Here is a 19,364-nt window from a genome sequence, read left to right as displayed (position 1 = left end):
CCCTATTTGACAATTTTCATTTTATGATAAATTATATTTTTAATTCACTGCATTTCAGGAGTAATAGTTTACAATAGTTTGATGTGTAGTTTTACATAAAAAAACATATAATAAGCATACCAAATACAATGTATTGTTCAAGATTAAACCATTGAACTTTTATGCTTGTGACCCCTTTAACAAAAAATAATGTGTAATCTGTGTCCTTGCTCGGTTTCAAAAGTCCATCAGTATTTCCATCAAAGAGGCCTTTACCTTTTAAACTTCTCCAAGTTTCATTTTTTAATTGTTTGAGGCCGGAAGAATTTAAATGATCTCTTATTTCACAATATAAGACAAGGTTAGAGAAAACAATAAAAATTTAGTACAGATCTAACCAGCAGAAATGACTTCTTTGTTTTTTCTTCTTTTGTAATTTATCATCTCACCCCTCACAGTTATCTTGTGACTTTATGTTTGTCTGATTTTAGTTTTGTTATCCTTCATTTTGATGTTGTTTCATGATGCTTTGTATGTTTTAATTATGTTTGTGGTGTACTACTTACTGTCATGTTTGACTATGTATTGCTTCAAGTTAATTGCAGCTGATATGGGTGCAGCACTACTGTCTAAGCAAAATATCTCTCCAGGGGACAATAAAGTATATCTTGTGTTATCTTAGTGCAGTGGTCCGCACCCTTTTCCCCTAACAGGCTCCTTTTCTATCATAGAGTAAACTGACAACCCATAAAAAAGTGACATATTTTATGGGCAATTCATATTACATTCTGTGCATAGAAACTACAGTACAGAACGATGAATAAACTGCAAAATTTACTCTAACGGTGAACACAATAACTGCAGGACATTTGTGTCAAACAATTTGAATGATTTTGAGCAGATATATCAATTGTAAAGACATAGGTTTTTCTAAATTTTGTGATTAGTTTTTTGGATCCTCTGTCTGTATTATGGATTTCCCAAAATTCTAACAATTAGGCTAAATAGGCTTCTTTTTTGGACAGAGTGCTTTTTCTTTTCATTTTCAGCCCTGATACTTGGCAATTGTTGTTAGCTCTTGAGTTATTTTAACTGCATACTTTTCTAATGCAGGTCAGGTCTTCATGGTGCCCTTATCTTCTATTAATTTTTTTCAGGGTTTATACCTTGATTAATACATTTATTTGTCTTCACAGATATTAACAAAATGCAGAGACATTTTTTTTTTTAATGTTTCACAACCCTTAAAATCTAGGTCTTGCGACTCACTGAAGCTTTGGCAAACCCTGCATAGTCTGTCTGTCTGTCTGTCTATCTGTTTATCTATAATAAGGACTATCTAACTATCTATAATAAGGAGTCACTGGGGCCATTTCTCTACAGAGTGAGTACTTTATGTATTTTTGATACTTTGATAATACTTCTATTCTGTATTTAGTAAGATTTTGAGGACAAGAATTTTATTTGTTATGAAGCACATGTACATGTGTTTTACTGAGGCCTTTACTTCAGTGAAATATTGGAGTACTCTGTCCATTACTGCACTTGGATGTTTTGTTTTGCTACCAACACAACGACAACACCAGTACATTTAAAACAAGTTTTCCAGACATCTACATTCAGCACCGAAATTTACAGAGGGTGTGTGCCAATGGGAAGTATTTTGGTGGTGTCTGAGTTTCCACTGATCCCTGTGTTTGTTTTAGATGGCGTGGTTGTACATCACAGTGATTTAGAGCATTGCAGGTTTCTTGCGTTTATTTTTTGTGGTTCCAAATCAGATAATGAAGGACTTACTCTGTAATCTGCAAAACTGTATTCTAGACACTCTTGCAGCCAAACTGCTGAGCTCATGAGTTTCACTTCACACAAGATAAAATCTCATCATTAGTTCTTCAAAACTTTTACTGTTGTTATGTTGGCACACAGCGAGGTTGTTACTTTGTTTGCTAACTTGAAAAATAAGGCAGTGAGAAGAGTAATAAGATTTATAAACAATATTTTCTGTACCAACAGGAACACCTGACTTCTGCCAACTTAAATAAATTGTGCTTTGTTTCAGCAAAGAAACCTTGGCACATACTTTCGGAATACACTATTTCAGGGGGTCAAATAAAGCTGCTTTGTCAAGGCCCTTGGTGTGTGATATCAGCCAGGCTTTCAAATAACGCTGACTTAAATCCATCCAAAGCTATACTTGACACTCGCGATGTAGTATAGAGAGCAAGAAAGTCCACAGAACGTGGGACAGACAGCGGGTCGGAGGATGGGACAGAAAATTGAACTTTCATGCAGGAAACCGCTGTTCGTGATTCATGTGGAACCAAAAGTCAAGGTCAATTTATGTATGTAAATTGCTTTGCTGAGCAATTTCAAAAGTATTCACATCTTTTTAATGTATAGACAACCTTGTTTTATTAAAAGACCATCTTTGCAGCAGTGAAATACTTCCTTAAGATAAATGTACTTATTCAAAACTTCATTGTGCTAAATCAAATTGTAATGACAGAACTGATGGTTGCTGTAGGCCGATGAGATGTTTTCTAAAATGCAGCACATTGGTCAGGTGAGGCACAGCATTCTGTTAAAATGTTTAATTTTAAAAGTTGAAATATATGGCTTTATCGGAGTGACGAGTGTGTGTCTTTCCATTCTTACTCTGAAGTCTGCCTGCACTGGCATCAAACTTGAATAGGTCCGTTTTTTATATGTATAACAGTTTGGGATTAAAACCACGCATGTTCTGTTGACCTAACAATGTTACCAGATCTCTCTTTTACTGTCCTGACCTGCAGTAGTTATCAGCTCTTTTTTTATAACTACCTCTGTTATTCTGTCTTTATGTATTTGTATGTGATAACTTCACAGAAGTGCTGTTCAGTACAAAGGGCATCATACTGTAGTTGTGACAAGTCAAATTAAGGCTATTAAACCTGTTGTCAACATCTCCTCTGCTGTGGGGGGTAAAAGTTATGAATTTATTTGATTTTATGTTCAAGGAAAGAGAAGTTGTGGGGAAGAGACAGTCGTAGCGTGAGAGGATGGCGCCTGTGTGTATTTTAAGTGTCTTTGAAGGGGTAAATGTAAAGTCATGTTGTGACAGGCTTTGATCCTCAGGGGAGTGAACATCAGGAAGATATTTCACTTCATGGTATTTAATTTTCTGAGACAGTGACGTTTAACTGTGGGGGAATTTGCTCAACCACTGGCAAATTATGTGCACTGTGTCTTGTAATTATGATGTACTGTAGGCCATATAGTATGTAAGATACATATACTATTCTTGTACTGTACATGTTGGATTCAGTGATTACTTTAGTCATATATCACAAAACAAAGGTGTTCAGAGGTATTTGTGACACCTAAAGTACTGCACACATACACACACACATATACACACGTATATATATATATATATATATATATATATATATATATAATTTACATATACATATATATATATATATTATACATATATATTTCAGTAAAGAGAATATTGAGAAATTAATATGTATGATCTATATAACCTTTCTTAAATAACAAAGTTTAAGGTGGCCTAAGACTTTTGCTGTATTTACTGTACTTCTGCCTTTTTTGTGTCATTTGCCCTAAAGTGCTCCACAGGGGTTCAACACAGGGCATCTATTTTTTTTCAATTTCAGTGTTTGTATTTTATTCATGACCATATTTTGTGAACACATTTTACTGTCATGCTGAAAATGGTCAGTATTTTGTACTAAAATACTGCTGACAACACTCTCGCATCTAGCCCATATAGTTAAGTGTTTCCTGAAAATAAACCCTGAACACGGGGAACGTAACTATCTCGTTTTTTGTAATTGGTAAAAGGAGTTAAAGGTCATCACTGTCAACAAGCCAGTCATAAACAACATCACAGATCCTTTACAAGTAAACGAAATTTCTTCCCAGGAAACTTAAACTAAAATGTAGAGACATTTACAAACTTTATTCACTTCACTGTTAAGTATGAATTATCTCTAACAAGTTTCTTCAGGTTGAGTTTTATACATCTAGTTAAATGAACTGAAACCAAACGCTACCTAGAAGGTCTGAAGCGATTCAAAGAAATAAAAGACACATTATCTTGGAGAAAAAAGGGAGGGTAACGAGTAAATGATTTTGGACCACAGCCTTTTTCGAGATGATTGATTTTGAGACAGTCAGCCCATTAGGCATTTAGTTGATCGAGGAAAAATTATGATAACTGTTTCAAGTTAAGAGGTTTTGCAACAGAAAAAAAAAGAAAAAACTTTTTTAAAAAAAAAGCTTTAGTGAAGACACCACCTTGGGCTCTGGGAAAATTTGATGGGCAAATTTTGATGATTTTGATTTTTAAAGTTTTCTAAAAAATAATCAGCAGGTTAGTTGATAATGAAAAAAATAGTAAATTGTAGCCGCACAGCTATGATTTTATCATGTTGCCGCACACAAATAATACCAATGAAATTCTGAAAAACTCTCAATAAACACAGAAAACCCAGAAATTGCTTGAAAACTTAAGACTTTAATTCTTAAGGAAAATGACATTTAAGGAAGTTCAAATTAGTTTAAACATGTGGAGCACAATTGTTATATATTGTGGAATGCAGCATTACAGAATACTTTAACACAATAACAGGGAAAATCTATGAAGACTATAAAGTGAAGCAGAACATTCTTCAGAAATAGGTTTCATGCTATGCAGATGGCCTTGTTGTAATTTAGCTCACTATTTCATCACTATTCTTAATAAAAAGTGGTAATTTTATGATCATACACGTGTTGTAGAAACAGAGTCAGTCATTAACGTCATTTGTCCCATTGCAGATGTCTGAATGCTAAGGAAGACGTTTGCCTCCTTGTCATGCTTCTCATTCACTTCACACCTTTGCAGGCGCCTGCAAAGACAAATAAGTCGTTCAGAGCAATTATTATTTTAACATACTCTCCCCACAGATGGCATTTGCTAGGAATTCACGTTGATAGTCATTTTCATAAATTTGCAATATGACTTCTATTAAACTTTAAAACATTTTAGATGATATATAGATTGATTTGAAGTACCTGGCTTGTCTGTGGGGGCTGGTCCTGCTGGAGAGGCTGCAGAGGATCCTGGGATGGAAGAGGATTGGCATCGAATGAGGGAAGCTACAAAAAAAAGAAAGAAGTTAAAAGAAATGCTCAGAATGAATGATACTGAAATATTATTATGATTATTATTATTATTAGTTGTAGTTGAAGTAGCAGTAGTACATCTTACATTTGGAATTTGCTGGGGAATATTTTGAGGAGGATATTCAAATGGCAGCACCTGTGGTGGGAAAAAAAAAATAAAAGTGGTGGGTTAAATATGATATATGAAAAAAATAACAGTAAAGTGCAGTTTTTAAATGTCTTACATTTGTCATATGAGGGGCGTTTGTCATAGGAGGAAGGTTTGTTATGATCTGAAACAAAAGCACATACTGTCATTTAGTACTGCACCATGTTAAATGATATATGGTGGAGGTAATTTCATATTTAAATCATGCAGTATATAAAATCTCAAAGTTTAAAATGTTTACCCTTTGCTGGGCGAAGTCATAGGGGTAGTACTGCAAATTAAAAAACAAAACAGCACAAGCATATCAATCAGTCTTGTTCCAACAGGTTGTTTATTCTCTCACACGTGCTTTCACAGATGATAATTGTAAGTGTTTTGAGTCTCAATAATGCCAGTTAATCTGAAAAGGGAAAAAACAACAACACTCACGACTTCCACACTCTGTCTGCCTGGTGGCTGAGGAATGGAGTATTTGATGAAACCCTGGGAGGGGAAAGTCTGCAGATACAGAAAAAAGGGAAAAAAGAAAATGAAAGAAAAGCACTGAGTTGTGATGGTTTTACCACGTTTTAAACGAGGAGATGCTGCTGTAAAATGTGTGCACTTACCTGTGCACCAGCACCACCGAATCTGTGTGGATAAATCTTAGAAAAAAATACAGAAATAAACATAAGTGTTCTATAGGCATTTTTAATAATCACAGCAAGTGCATAAAAAACAAATCTCAGGGAGATGAAAGCGTGCATATCAGATAAGAGGAAGTCTCATATACCAGTTCCACACTGTAAGCGCCAGGAAGTCCAGGTGGTGGGAGAGACTGGCCAGCTGGGTAGGTATTTCTCACCTGAATGGATGGAAAATTGTCAGTGAGGTCCCCATAGATATATTTCTGCTGTGCTTCATATCGGTCACTGTATACTATTCATTTTTTGCAAAGTAAAAACCAGAAATTAAGCACATTACCGGTGAGGGTGGCACCTGTGGTCTGGAACCTGCATAATGAGGCAGGTAATGAAAGATGGACTGAAAATGAAGAAACAGAAAAAGTTAGATGCAAAAAACTGCACTGAGAAAAGCTTATTACAACCTTATTTCGTAAAACTTACGGGTGCAGCCGAGGCTGTGCTAGCCAGACAGAGGCACAGGATGGCAAATTTCATTTTTGCAGATTATCCAAGTCCTACAGACACAAATCATTACATTAACAAAAATTCACACTGAGTGGTTAGTGCTGTATTAGAAGAGCATACGTGAACTTATGTGGAAGTTCTTCATAACTCACCTTCTGCAATGAAAACACCACTGGAGAGGATGATGAATGTTGATGCTGGAGGTGAGGCCAGATGATGGTATCTTCCACAGAGAAACTTTGTCTTTTATAGGGCTCCAGCTCATCGGAGAGCCAATCACAGTTGATGGGAGTGAAGTTTCCCAATGAGTAGGTGCAGTGCAGGTGTCTAGTCTTCAGCTTTAGTAAATGACCAGTGGTCAAATCTACTTTCAGTTTAATAGCAGACTCTGTCTGTTTACACTGTCTAGAACAGCACACACTGTGCCTTCACTGTGCTCCTCACTCTGCCACCATGGCAGTTTTATTGGTTCTGTGCAACTGCAGCATTGTGGCATACACATCTATCTGCAAAATTATGTTTATTAGTTATAAAAATGTTTAATTAAATGTGTCTTTTCCAGTTGCTTGCATTTTAGCTGTGTTTCTAAATCAAGAGCAGAATCAAATCTGTCTAGGAGACTAAGTGTCAAAGGACTGCATGTAAACTCAGAAGACAGAATATAAACTTGTGTCTTTTGCTTTAGTCAATTTCACATAAACAGGTCAAGTTTGTAAGATTTAGGGGGATATGTTGGTACAACTGGAGTATAATATAATAAATCTGTTTTATTTAGTGAATAATCACCTTAAAATAAGAACTGTTGTGTTTTGGTTACCTTAGAATGAGCTGTTTTTTTATCTCTATAGATAGCCTGTCCTCAATAATGGAGATCGCCATGTTGAGCTGCCATGTTTCTACAGTAGCCAAGAATGGACAAACCAACCACTGGCTTTAGATAACGGTTTTCACATTGGCCAAAAATAATCTTTAAAAAAAACCTTTACTGCACTAAACTGATTTCATTAGCATTATCTAAGTGCTGTTTTTTTCTTCTTTGGCCAAAAGCAAAAAAAAGAAAGGGGTTGGAGCTTCTTAACAGATTGTGTTAAATTCGCAAATGATATTATTTCATATCAGTCACATGTCGCTGAATCGAATCAAATCGAAATACAGACTACGTTGTTTTGTAGGGGTACACACCACTTTTTTCAGTTACAACATACACAACATTTGCCTTGGACGTAAATTCCTGCTATCTCAAATAGGCTAACAAGACAGTTTACGCTCACCAAAAGTCACTAATGTGGATAAAAATATGATGCGCATACTGATAAATATTCAACATATAGCATAGCCATTACCTAATATACACGTGAGTTCACAGTTGACCCAAAATGACTACACTCGCCCCACTTACGCTTCGGTTTATGCTACAAAGCGGGGACACACTCGCTCACACACTCACCTATAATTTCTTCAAAATGTCACAATTTACTCGCTTAAAAAACTTTTAAATGTTATTATATTCATGATAAATATTGTTTAACGGTGACAACATACCTGAAAACAAGGGAATATTAATGATTATTAATGATTTTAGTTGAACTGTATGAACTATTACTCATAAATTTATGTTTTTAGAAGAATTATAAACTTTCTTGGCCTTTGAGAAACAAAATATAAGTACTGTCTTTTAACTTGACACAAAGAGACCTCGGCTAATGATTTGGTTCCTAGTAAAACACTGAAGGAATTTTACTTCCTTAATCCCCCCTGAATCTTAGACACTTTATCTTTAAACTATTTGAAAAGGAGTAAAAACTTACTTAATTTATTAGCCTGAATGATCGTCATATGATATTGTCTACCGGTGTTTTTTGTCACTTGTGAGCTTGTAGCTAGAGAAATAGTCAAAACGCACATTGGCAGGGTGACAGTACAGGATTTTATCATAATTATATATCACAAAATGCTAAACTTGATTCATGATCCACTTTACTTTTGCAATTAGATACATTATAATTTATAATTAGCATGTAGGTCTGTCTATATTAATCCTCTGAAACTTGGAACACTGCATTTAAACACATTTCATAGGAATTTCAACCTTTGAAACCTGAGCAGAAATGCTTAATTTTCTTACAGAACAAGAGAAAGTGCAATGAGCAAATTGCAAAAAATTACCAGAAATAGGGAATTTTCTAAAATCATTTTCAACACTTTTTTCCCCAAGTCATTTCCTTTTTGTTTTTTGCTAATTTTCAGTGAATTTTCTTGTAACTTTTAACTTTTTGGGGGGGTCATTTCTTGTCAAGTAGCTCATTGCCTTCCGCATGTTTTTGAAAGAAATTAAGCCAATTTACTCATGTTTCAAAGAATTAATGTCATGATCAATATTATTTGAAATAAGGAAACTGAGAACAATGGATGGCATAGTTATGGCATATTTGCCAGGGGAAACAGCAGCATGCAATAAAAAAACCCCACTCATATTTGATTGCATAGCACCATACTTTTATTAGAAGACTCAGCACTTTGTTAATTTTTTTCACTACAGAAAAGCATCACACTGAAGAGTACTATTGTTTGTCCTTTCAAATACATAGCACCATTTCTTTTTAAAAGCATTGCATCATATTTTTTCATACTTTGTGAAAAAGAAGCGTTGGCTGGTCATCTTTCACCAGGGTAGGCTGTTACTGCATTGGTCATCTAAAATGAAAAGGGAGGCAAAAACATCTTAACTGTTCTTGTGTTTAAAAAAGGCCATGCAGCCAAAGACACAAACAGAAGAGAGTAAATGATTTTAAGATTTATTTTATACATGTTTGTTAAAAACTAAAGGTCTGAATTATGCAGTAACACATCAGAGTAAATGTGTATTGTATGTGCATGTGTACCCCTTCGGCCCCCACCTGCTTGTATCCTGCTGACTCTTATTGTTTAATCATCGTCATCATCATCATCTCTGCTGGGTTTGGCAGCCTGAAATGACAGAGGCTTCTGATGAGCCAATCAGGAGCAAGAATCATCTGCTGAGAAGTCGCTGTTTCTCAACGCCTCAGCAGAAATAGTTGGAAGACTGTTTATCTGACACAATACTCATTTATTAGAATGAACCTGTTACCCTCATCACCACCTGAGTTCAATCCAGTTTCCGACCTGCAGCAGCAGCGGTGAAGCAGGGGTTGCTTCTGGGACTCAATTATTGAACGTTTCTAAAAAGCTCTTAACTTTTCATTTTTTCAAATATATCCTCAAATTTATCTTTGAGTCAGCAAATCAATCAGGCAAAAAAAAAAAAAATCCCTTCTTCATTAGTAATGCTGTTAATGCCAAATATCTATCATGTTCAGTAACTTAATATCACCACATCAGACACATCTTTTTAAGAGGCAGGAGTGAGTATGAGTTATCTTCAATATTTGATGTCTTATAGTTTTAGAATAGTCAGCTGGAAAACAACTAGATACAAAATAAGATGCAGGCTCTATAGGATGATTTTTGTCCTCGATAACTGTCATGTTTTTCCCAAATTAGGTACAGATTTTAAGGCATTCTATATTGTCGAATGGTTTGAAAAAAAAGTGCTGCCATACTGGGAAAATAATCTCCTATGGGAGGCATGCCCCTGGGCCCCTCTACATTTGGGCTGTGCCCCAAATTTTTACAACATCTGGCTCCGCCCCTGTGCTGCAGTCATTTGAAAATATTATTGTACATTGATATCAATCAAATCATTTATATGATTGACAAATAACATGACAAAGTCTCACTGATTGTTCAATAAGCTTAAATAGCCCAAAATAAAATTTGCTGTCATTCTTACAGGGGCAGCCACAACCGCAGGTACAACAGGGGCAGCTGGAGCGGCAGGAGCAGCAGGAGCGGCAGGAGCGGCAGGGGCAGCAGCAATGACGGGTACAACGGGGACAGCCGGAGCTGCAGGAGCAACGGGGTCACAAACAGCAGCTGGAGCAGCAGCAGCAGGAGCTGGCTGGTCGAAACCGAAGGGGTAGTACTGGAGCAGAAAAGAAAGAGAAGAGATCATCAGTTCAGTGAAATGTCAAATAACTTCTGTCAGAGAAATAAAAATCTGCAGACACTTACCATATCCTTGGTGTCTATACCATTTGGCTGGAGGATCTCCTGCTTGATGAAGCCACGGACCTTCAGTGGCAACACATGCACTTAGAAACTGATACCTAAAGTGTTATCTTGCTATACTCTGTGACATACATTGTCTCTAAAACTGAACAATGTTAGAATGTATATACAATATTAATTGCATCTTAACTTCTTCGGATAAAGTGTTTGCAAAGTACTATGCACACATAAAACTGAATCTATGCAATGTCACTCACTGGTCCTCCAACAGGCTGTCTCTGGGCATCAACTGGTAGCAGCTAGAAACAAAAAAAAGAGAAAATTATCTTAAAAAGACTAATCATTAGATTTAAAAAATCATCAATCAAAAAATGTGTGTAAAAAAATATAAATTAGCTCTCACAACATCCAGAGTTCTGAGAGGGGCTCCAGAAGGAATAGCTTTGGCTGCCTAGAAGAAAATCATTTTAGCTTTTAGATGAGTGTGAGAAAAGTAGCAAACTACAAGTAAAGGAGCCGCCAGCAGGCTCAGCTAAAGAGACATTACCATCAGTGGTTAACACATAATAGCAGACCTGTGTGCAGAGATTCAGTAGTGTTTGAAAATGTGTCTTTTACTGTGGTTTTTGTGTGTAATTCATAATTCAGCACTGCGTCTCTCTGTACCTCAGCTGGAGCGTAACGGATGTCAAACTCCATGTACATCTGCGGCTGTGAAGATGAGAAAATACTGCAGAATCAATGGGATGCAGGTCAGTGTGAAATCAAAAGTTCAGACAAACTTTTGTTGGTAAATGCAGGATTATTAACTGACAACGCTGCCAATAACCATCATGCACAAGAAGTCCTTAAAGTGCTCTGAAAAAAGGTGGAAAGTTGGAACATCTACAAATCCAGGAAAACTGACCAAACTCCATCTGCTGATGATGATTATGTGGAGCTTTAAAACAGCTACATGGATCTTGGGGTAAGATTCTATACTGTTAAATATTTACTGTGTGCAACGCTAACAGATATATAAGAGAGAAATAAGAAATATTTTAGGAATAGTGTTGTTCTTACGGCACAGAGAGCCACCCCAAGGATGCAGGCAGCAAGCAGGATGAATTTCATCTTGAAGCTGTCAAATAAATTTCTTTTGAGTCATTGGATTTACCAATATTCATTTGAAACAGAATTTAGATAGATTATCATTTTAAAATGTCATGTCATTAAGTTATTAGTTGTCTACATTACCTTTCCTTTCTGGCTCCACGCAAGTGCTGAAGGGTTGTAGAGGAGGGGTGTGATCGCTGCAGAGAGATTTACTCCTATATATCTGCTGACAAAACAAAGGACGTGCAAAACTATGACAGGTATTGGTAACAAGCCAAGGATTTTCATTTTAATGATGACAAAACTGGCAGCTTAACGTCTGTGAGAAATCTCCTAACAGATTTTTGGCTTGAAAAGCATATTCAGGACATTTCCTCACGTGAAATGTTGCAACATCAGCCCAAGGGATATCGGGTTTGCACGTGATTGGGTGTGAAGTATATTCAGAGATCGTAAAGTGAAGCTTTTGATACTATCATACTGTAGCTATAAAAGATTTTCTTTTATGATTTTATCACTGCTGTATCATTTCCGTAGTGACAATCAAGTTTGCAGCCTGTAAAAACGTACTTATTTTGACTCATCTTTGTTAAAAATAGACTCATTGGTTGATTCAGTTAACTGGTGACAGCTTGAAAATACTGAACTCAAACAGTCACCTGTATGTCAACCTGTGTGAACCACAGAGTGTTTAAAATAATGGACATAGACACCATGACATCACCAATGAATTTATGGATTGCAGTTTTGAACATGGATTTTTAGAGAAACCTGAATACAGCATTTGCTGTTGCTCATTTGTTGCTCACTGGTGCATGATGCCAAAATAAGCTCAATTTCCTGTTATAAAAATACAATACCAAAATTGGCTGCAAAGCCTGGTGCACTTTCTTGGGGCCTGATTTTGAAGCCTCAGGTTTAGCATTTTGAACTTTTAGAACCACAAGTGACCATATTTGATTGAGTAGGTCGAGGGTGCATTTACAGCTGTGGTTAACTGTGAAAATACTAATGCTAATGGTAATTTTCACTCACAAATACAGGCAACCATTAAAATAAAATGTACTTACCAGAAAACCTTAACATTTGACTTCTTATAGGTTTTTTGTACAACCAAATGCTTTAGGTAACCAAAACATTACAATCAACCTTAATGAACTAAAAACACACTGAAATAATGACAGCTACAGTTACGCTTATAGTCTGTAAATCTTGGGTTACGCCATGGATATGTAACCTAGCCAGTGTTGTTATTGTGGCAGCGACTTGTCAACAGACAGCATCCACCTGTCATGTAAAGGGGCCATGCTCTTAATTTTGCATTAAGATTTGATAACATTTAATTGGGTGAGTTATATAAAAATTAATCCCTCATGCAGTTGCCATGAATGTTTAAATTAACTGAAGACTAATACCATTATTTTTACCAGACTGTATACCCGTCTATTTCACTCTTGAAGCCAGCCCCAAGTGGCCATTAGAGGAATTGCAGTTTTGGGCACTTCCAGGTTAGCTTTATTTTTCAACCATGTAGGTTGCTGCTTGATAGGATACTCAAGTGCTGTTCTTTGGCCAAAATCCATGATTAGATAACCTCTTAGATCATGGTGTTACTGGGCAGAAAAAACACTCTGTAAGTATTATTCAAGGCATTTGAGCTCACTTAAACTGTAATTCATAATTCAGACGTTACGACACTTTCACACAGACTGCATGTGTGAGACCTGTTTCAACTTTGTGAAACACAATAAAAAATTAAAGACCGATAAAGGAGAATGTTCTTTCTTGACGTGTTTATGAGAAAGACTGCTGTAGGGCTGTTTTGAATGTGTGACATTGTATGAACTCGATCAGGGTGTTGAGAAAATCATGTGTAAGAAAGTCACAGTGCCGGTTTAATGGCATGTGCATCTAACTGAATATATTCAAGCTGATATATTTTATATTTTTATGTGTTGCTTGAAGGGATGAACCCACAGAGAATTATCACCCAGTGCAGCAGGTCCTTTAAGCTCTGGTACTGCTTTGGTTCAGTTTCACTGCTGCCATTAACCCTGTTTTTGGCCACAACAGGCAGCTGTTTTCAACTTATAGCATTAAAAACTTACTGCACATTACTTGCACAGCAGACAGACACAGTTAGCAACTATCTGGGGAATACAGTGGAGGAATTAGCAGCAAAAGAGCTGGATATTTTTCTACTCCTTCCCTGGAGGAGACCAAAAACAGAGATCAAAGTAAAGTGAACACTGAAATACTATTGGTCAGGTGGACACAAACATGACCCCATATAATTGTTAATGCTCCTCAGTGTGTGCTGGGTGCATATTCATCAATTTAAAGGGGGATAATACGTCAATATTGTATTCACAGCTTGTTTTCAAAATCACAAAATTTATTAATAAAGATGGGACTATATCTAAACCAAAATTAAAAAACAAGTGATGGGAAACTTGGTCTTGGTCTGTTTATTTGACAATATCAAAATGAAAAATTGTGATATAACGTTCACAATTTGTTAACTGCTAAGATAAAGATAATAAGAAACATCATTTGTTATTCAGTTATTATCAGTAATGTGGGTTTTCTGAGTATGTTGTGGGTTGTCTTTGCCAGTGGCTGCAGTCTCAGACATGGTTTCCCTGAGTGGGTTTGGCTTCAATAGGTGTTTGGACAGTTGCTGCCTCCAACCCTACAGGGCTGCTGTTAGCGTTCAGCTGTGGTCCAGAGCTTGCCGGCCCCTGTGTCTGCTGGCCTCCAGCTACCGTTGGCTGGATGCTTTGCTGCTCTGAGTTTGCAAGCCCAGCGGCCTGATTCACAGGCTGAACGGCTCCAGATGGTGAGTTGGTGAGCAGGGTGGTCAGGTAAACGCCCAGCCGGCCCATCTCAGCTGCCATCTGAAATAGAGAAGAGATGGCAGACAGTGTAAGAGCCCAGGGAGGATGGACTATTGTGCCATCAGTGGGATCACTGGGTTCACTCAGCTGACGGTTTAAACACGCTGAGAGATAGATAAAAATCTTGTTTTTGTTACCTGGAGTTCCTCTGAGCTCAGGCTGCCAAGTGTAGAGCCCTAAGTGAAGAGTGACAACACTCGTCAAATAAAACATCGTCACACAGAGGATTGAGAAACCACACTGAGCATTAGTGATGATTATATCTAAGTTTACAGAGTGTCATATTCTGTATGTTGCATTCACCTTGGGTTGCTGGAGCATGTAAACAACTTGGGGATTCTGTGGATGGAAATCAGACAGTCTGAGTATAATGCAGCTCTTTACTTTCCCTTAGGTTTTGCCAGATTTTTAAAAAGAAAATATGTTATATATTTTTCTCTATTATATGAGCACAACCCAATAAGCAGGGGAAAAATGTTGGCAATGTACATTTCTGCAAACTATGAATGCCTGCATTTATAGGTTATTATGTAGGGAATATGTTGAAACTTTACATTTCAACAGCACTATGGTTAATTTATGTATTTAGGGCGTTTGGGGGCTTAATACAAGTAGGAAAAGTAGCTTTTTGTGCCACTATCCTGGTCATGGTAAAAAAAAAAAAAAAAAGAAAACCTTTATGTCATTATCCTGGCAAGAAACTAAAAAAATATAATGACTTTTTTTAGCTACTGTGCTAGGAAGAAATGCTGTGATGTCTTGATGAGAAGCAATATCTTTTCATGTCGACATCCTTGCAAGAAATGCTGCAACATCTTGGTAAAATAACTCTTTTTGTGACATTATTTCAGTAGCTAACACTGCATAACGCTCTTCATGGCACTATCCCCAGTAGAAAAACAGTATGCCATCACAAAAAATACAACCATATTCGATGCCTAAAAAGCTGCTTGTAAAACCAGGACGGGTTGCTAAAACACTATCAGTTTTGTTGTCTCATGGTCTCAAACAGTAGTCTGGAGCTCGGTGTGTGTCTTGCGATGCCTTCCACCCTTTCACCACCTCCAAATGACAAAATCAGCTCATTTACTACACCACTTCAGAAACATTGACATGATTCTGACAAAATGTGCAATTGTCAAGTGTGTGGCTTGGAGAAAAGTCAATGCCAACATTCTCCTTTCATGACTGGGCCGATGAGCACTGCTGTCTGTTTTTAAAGGTAGAGCCACCTGCTGTTGCTGCACTTGCTGAGGTACATCTCCTGGAGGACCAGCTCCAGGTGTTTCTACAGGTAACACGTGATTGTTATGAGGTTGATTTCCTGAAGTTTGTGGAGGAGGGGATTCAAGAATCATTGGGAATCCATATGGGGAGATCTGGAGGAGAGAAAAAGAGTTACATTTTAATGTTTGTTAAAAATGTCTGCACTGAGACACAACAAAACTGTCATTCTAACCCTCTCTGACTCCAGAAATGAGACAGTTTAACACAAAGTTTTACAGTTACAATATCACTTGTAGCAGAAAAAAACATGCTGAGGGCAAAACAGCAACCAAGTTTCCTTCTTAGGGTCACGAATCATGTGACAGATTGTGGCAGATGTCGTTATTTCCACAGCACTGTCTGTTATGGCTGTTTCGGGTTTCCCATACAGTAACTGTCGGCAGCACAAAACATGCTCTGTAGAAATACCCTGCAGGTGAAATCTTTCAAGTTGAGTTATGCTTGGAAGATATCCTTGCATCAGCATTGTATAGCACATGCAGTACTGTGTGCATGGGGGAAAAAACGTTCTCAGAAAACAAAGACCGTGTGTTTCTTAATAATGTCTTACCAGCTGATTCCTATAGGGTGATGAGAAAAGGGGGAAGTAGCTATAAGAAGGGAAAATCTGAAAAATACAGCAACAAAAGAAAAGCATTCTCATTAATTATTCCTGAGATTTATGTTATCAATGTGAAAAAAAACAAAACATAAAATACATTGCTAAATATATTGTGTTTCCTGTAATTTTTTAATATGTTTTTTTCTCTGTATGTCCTACCAGAGGCTGCTGTGGGAGTGTTGGCTGGTTAGCAGGCTGAGCTCCGTAGACGCCTGGCTGCAGAGGGATAATCATTGGACTGCCCGCTAGTGTAGGCCAGGTGTGGTGGTGTGCTGGAAGCAGAAACTGGGGCCCCCCCTGAGGACCTGGCTGCTGGGGGACCCAATGGGGACCTGGCTGCTGGGGGACCCAATGGGGACCTGGCTGCTCAGGGACCCCAGGCTGTGGTTGATCAGTGTTAGGGGAAAGAGGGGCCGGTGTAAAAGCAACAGATTGCTGGTTAGTGACTTCAACAACTCGTTGAGCTTGAGCAGCTCCTCCTTGTGAAAGCGGGGGAGGAAGGGCATTAGGACAGACCTGGAAAGAAAATCCCGAAATTATCATTATCACATCAAATTTCACATAATATGAGTGAAATGTTCAAATTCAGAAAATAACATTGCAATCAAGTTTTACAATATCAAATAAATGAGACAACTTACTGGTACTGCAGACACTGTTATTGTTGATAATAGGATGAATATTATCATTTCCGAAAACAAAATTTTTCCCTCAAGATCAATGAAAGATGTCAAGCAGTGTCCACTTAGAGCACTTAGAGTAAATTCAGTGACACACTATGAGAGGGGGCACTGACTTATGCACTGTGCACAGAGAGAAACAACCAATCACATGACAGAAAAAAAAATAACAGACAAATTCAACCTAATCTTCTGGTGTGAATGAAGCAATGAGGTGGAGGCCAAAGAAAATCCACTGAATGTCCTAAACTGCCTGTTTTTGTAAAATCATGCTGCTGTAATGTCTGCAGAAAGGAATAAACAAACACATAAGCACCCAGGACTTGCGGTTTTCCTGTTGCTCAGAGCACCTGTGGGTGCAGCTGATGTGTCAGTGTCTCACTGATGTAATTATGGTCAAACTAAATGTGTGTAATGTGCTGTGAAACGGAGAAAAAAACGGTGAATAAGGAAATGGTAGATAAGCAGGTTACAGTCACAGACCTTCGTCAGGCATCACATTTACAATGTGAGGCAGCGTCTTTATACTGCAGGCACCAGTCCAAACATACATTCAGTTAGGAGTCATAGACTGTAAGAAGTATGATGTTGTTGTTGTTTCACATTGTGAATTTGATGCCTGACTAAAGACCAAAACCGAAACATTGTTTCCCTAATAAACTCAGTGCTGACTGTGCAGGAATTAAAAATCTTTCATGATTTCTCCAGCGCACTTGTCTACGGGGTGTGCATCAAACTTTCTGGAGGTGAGGATCGAAAGGAAAGAGAGTGTCACATGCTCTACAGATAGTAGAGCCCACTGATGCAAATTTGTGATATCATATTGCTGCTCTCAGGCACAAATCTCCTATCTCAAAAAATCTGTTTTTCAGGAATTAGAAAAAAAGGTTGTTTTTAAAAGGATTCAGTAGAGATACGTTTAATCACAGGTTCTTAAAAATATATTTAATTGGTTGAGAAATGGCAAAACCCATATATATATGTTTATATGTTTATGTGTGTGTGTGTGTGTGTGTGTGTGTGAGAGAGAGAGTGTGTGTGTGTGTGTATTGACTTGCTTGACTTGATTCACTAAGTGGTGTGTTCAAACTGTATGTCTGGACTGCAAGTATACACAAGTGCACAAGGGGGCAGACTAAAGCTTGAGGTTTTTAACTGTCAATTAAGGATCTAAATTTCATCCAAGAAAAGCTGTGCAGACTAGAGCAGCTGCAGGTTTCAGTTTTGTGTGCAGAAATGACCAGAATACCTTAACAAACTGTATATCTATCTAATACAGGTGTTGCGGGGTCTTTTCCAGCATGTAATATGAAACAAGGTGAAACCCTGTACAGGTAACCACTACATGGTCACCAGAAATAGACAGATGCACACTCACTCTTATTCATATGGGACTTGACTTTTATTGGCAAATGACAAAAATCTGAATCACTGTTTTTTGAATTTGTATAATATTTGGAAAGTCTCCTCCACAAGACTAAAGTCATGTAGCCTGTGTAGCCTGTAGACTCTAATGCACCACACCAAGCAGTATAGATCTGAGTAACAAAAGGTGAAATTTCATAAAATAAAGCTGATACCAAGAGATAAAAATAAGCAGACAACAGAACTCAGGGAGCACGCTGAAGCAAAACAAAGCACTAATTAAAAAACATAAAACTCAAATTAAGAACAAACTGTTAACAGAGGAACACCGAGGGAATCCAACAAGGAGCACAGAGAACAAGAGACTGATAAAAGAGAGCGGGCTCAGGAGGAGAGCAGGGAGATAAGGGGGGACAGGTGACGGCAGGGTTGATTGGGAACAGGTGAAACACATCAGAGAGGGGCAGACAATCAGCGAGGTGGGAAAACACACAAAGAAAGGAAAACCAGGCGTTGCAGAGGAGGAATGAACCTATAAAAAAAGGAAACAGACTGAACACCAATGGACAACATGAAACAAGAAATAAACAACAAACATGAATCTCATAACCTACAGAGCAGAAGAAGAAGCCAGACTCATGACAGATCAGCTACATGATTGCCTGATTGGATAAAAACAGAATATGACAAATTGCCCCTCTAATTTATGTATAATACATTTCTGATGTTTTACCACACCATTTAAGGAAGCATTTAAGGTTTTATTTTATCTTATTATTTATTTATTTATTTCAGTGATGCAATTTATTGTGTATTGTACTGTGTTGCATTAGATTGTATTAATGTTCATGTTATTGTGCCCATCTCTTGAAAAAAAAACAAAAAAAACATGATTTATGTCCAAGGAACAGGCTCTTT

General features: G+C 37.4%; 2 protein-coding genes and 1 pseudogene across 3 annotated transcripts; all 3 read right to left on the bottom strand.

Moving 5' to 3' along the window:
• Positions 1–4,327: 4,327 nt before the first annotated feature.
• scpp5 (secretory calcium-binding phosphoprotein 5) lies at positions 4,328–6,749 on the bottom strand. Its single transcript, XM_042484302.2, has 11 exons — positions 6,585–6,749; positions 6,409–6,482; positions 6,266–6,325; positions 6,075–6,146; positions 5,911–5,946; positions 5,732–5,800; positions 5,544–5,573; positions 5,379–5,426; positions 5,240–5,290; positions 5,044–5,127; positions 4,328–4,877 (listed from the first exon to the last, which is right to left on the bottom strand). The coding sequence occupies exons 2-11, from the start codon at positions 6,460–6,462 to the stop codon at positions 4,860–4,862; spliced, it is 522 nt and encodes a 173-aa protein (XP_042340236.1). The 5' UTR covers positions 6,463–6,482; positions 6,585–6,749; the 3' UTR covers positions 4,328–4,859.
• A 2,157-nt stretch (positions 6,750–8,906) lies between these two features.
• On the bottom strand, positions 8,907–11,891 carry scpp7 (secretory calcium-binding phosphoprotein 7). The gene is made up of 9 exons (XM_042484442.2): positions 11,758–11,891; positions 11,584–11,641; positions 11,188–11,232; positions 10,925–10,972; positions 10,779–10,820; positions 10,525–10,584; positions 10,244–10,435; positions 9,330–9,399; positions 8,907–9,126 (listed from the first exon to the last, which is right to left on the bottom strand). Exons 2-8 carry the CDS (start codon positions 11,632–11,634, stop codon positions 9,358–9,360), a joined length of 480 nt encoding a protein of 159 aa, XP_042340376.2. The 5' UTR covers positions 11,635–11,641; positions 11,758–11,891; the 3' UTR covers positions 8,907–9,126; positions 9,330–9,357.
• A 2,295-nt stretch (positions 11,892–14,186) lies between these two features.
• Positions 14,187–16,944, bottom strand: LOC121941548 (uncharacterized; annotated as a pseudogene). Its single transcript, XR_015776103.1, has 6 exons — positions 16,561–16,944; positions 16,351–16,407; positions 15,746–15,892; positions 14,817–14,852; positions 14,651–14,689; positions 14,187–14,513 (listed from the first exon to the last, which is right to left on the bottom strand). The product of XR_015776103.1 is annotated as an uncharacterized LOC121941548 (transcript).
• Positions 16,945–19,364: the final 2,420 nt, after the last annotated feature.

This window comes from Plectropomus leopardus, chromosome 3 (assembly GCF_026936395.1).
Source record: "Plectropomus leopardus strain MGB_pleo_1.0 chromosome 3, ASM2693639v1, whole genome shotgun sequence".
Lineage (NCBI taxonomy): Eukaryota > Metazoa > Chordata > Actinopteri > Perciformes > Serranidae > Plectropomus > Plectropomus leopardus.
The sequence above is the reverse complement of the archived record's forward strand: the minus strand, read 5'-3'. Positions and strand labels throughout refer to the sequence as shown.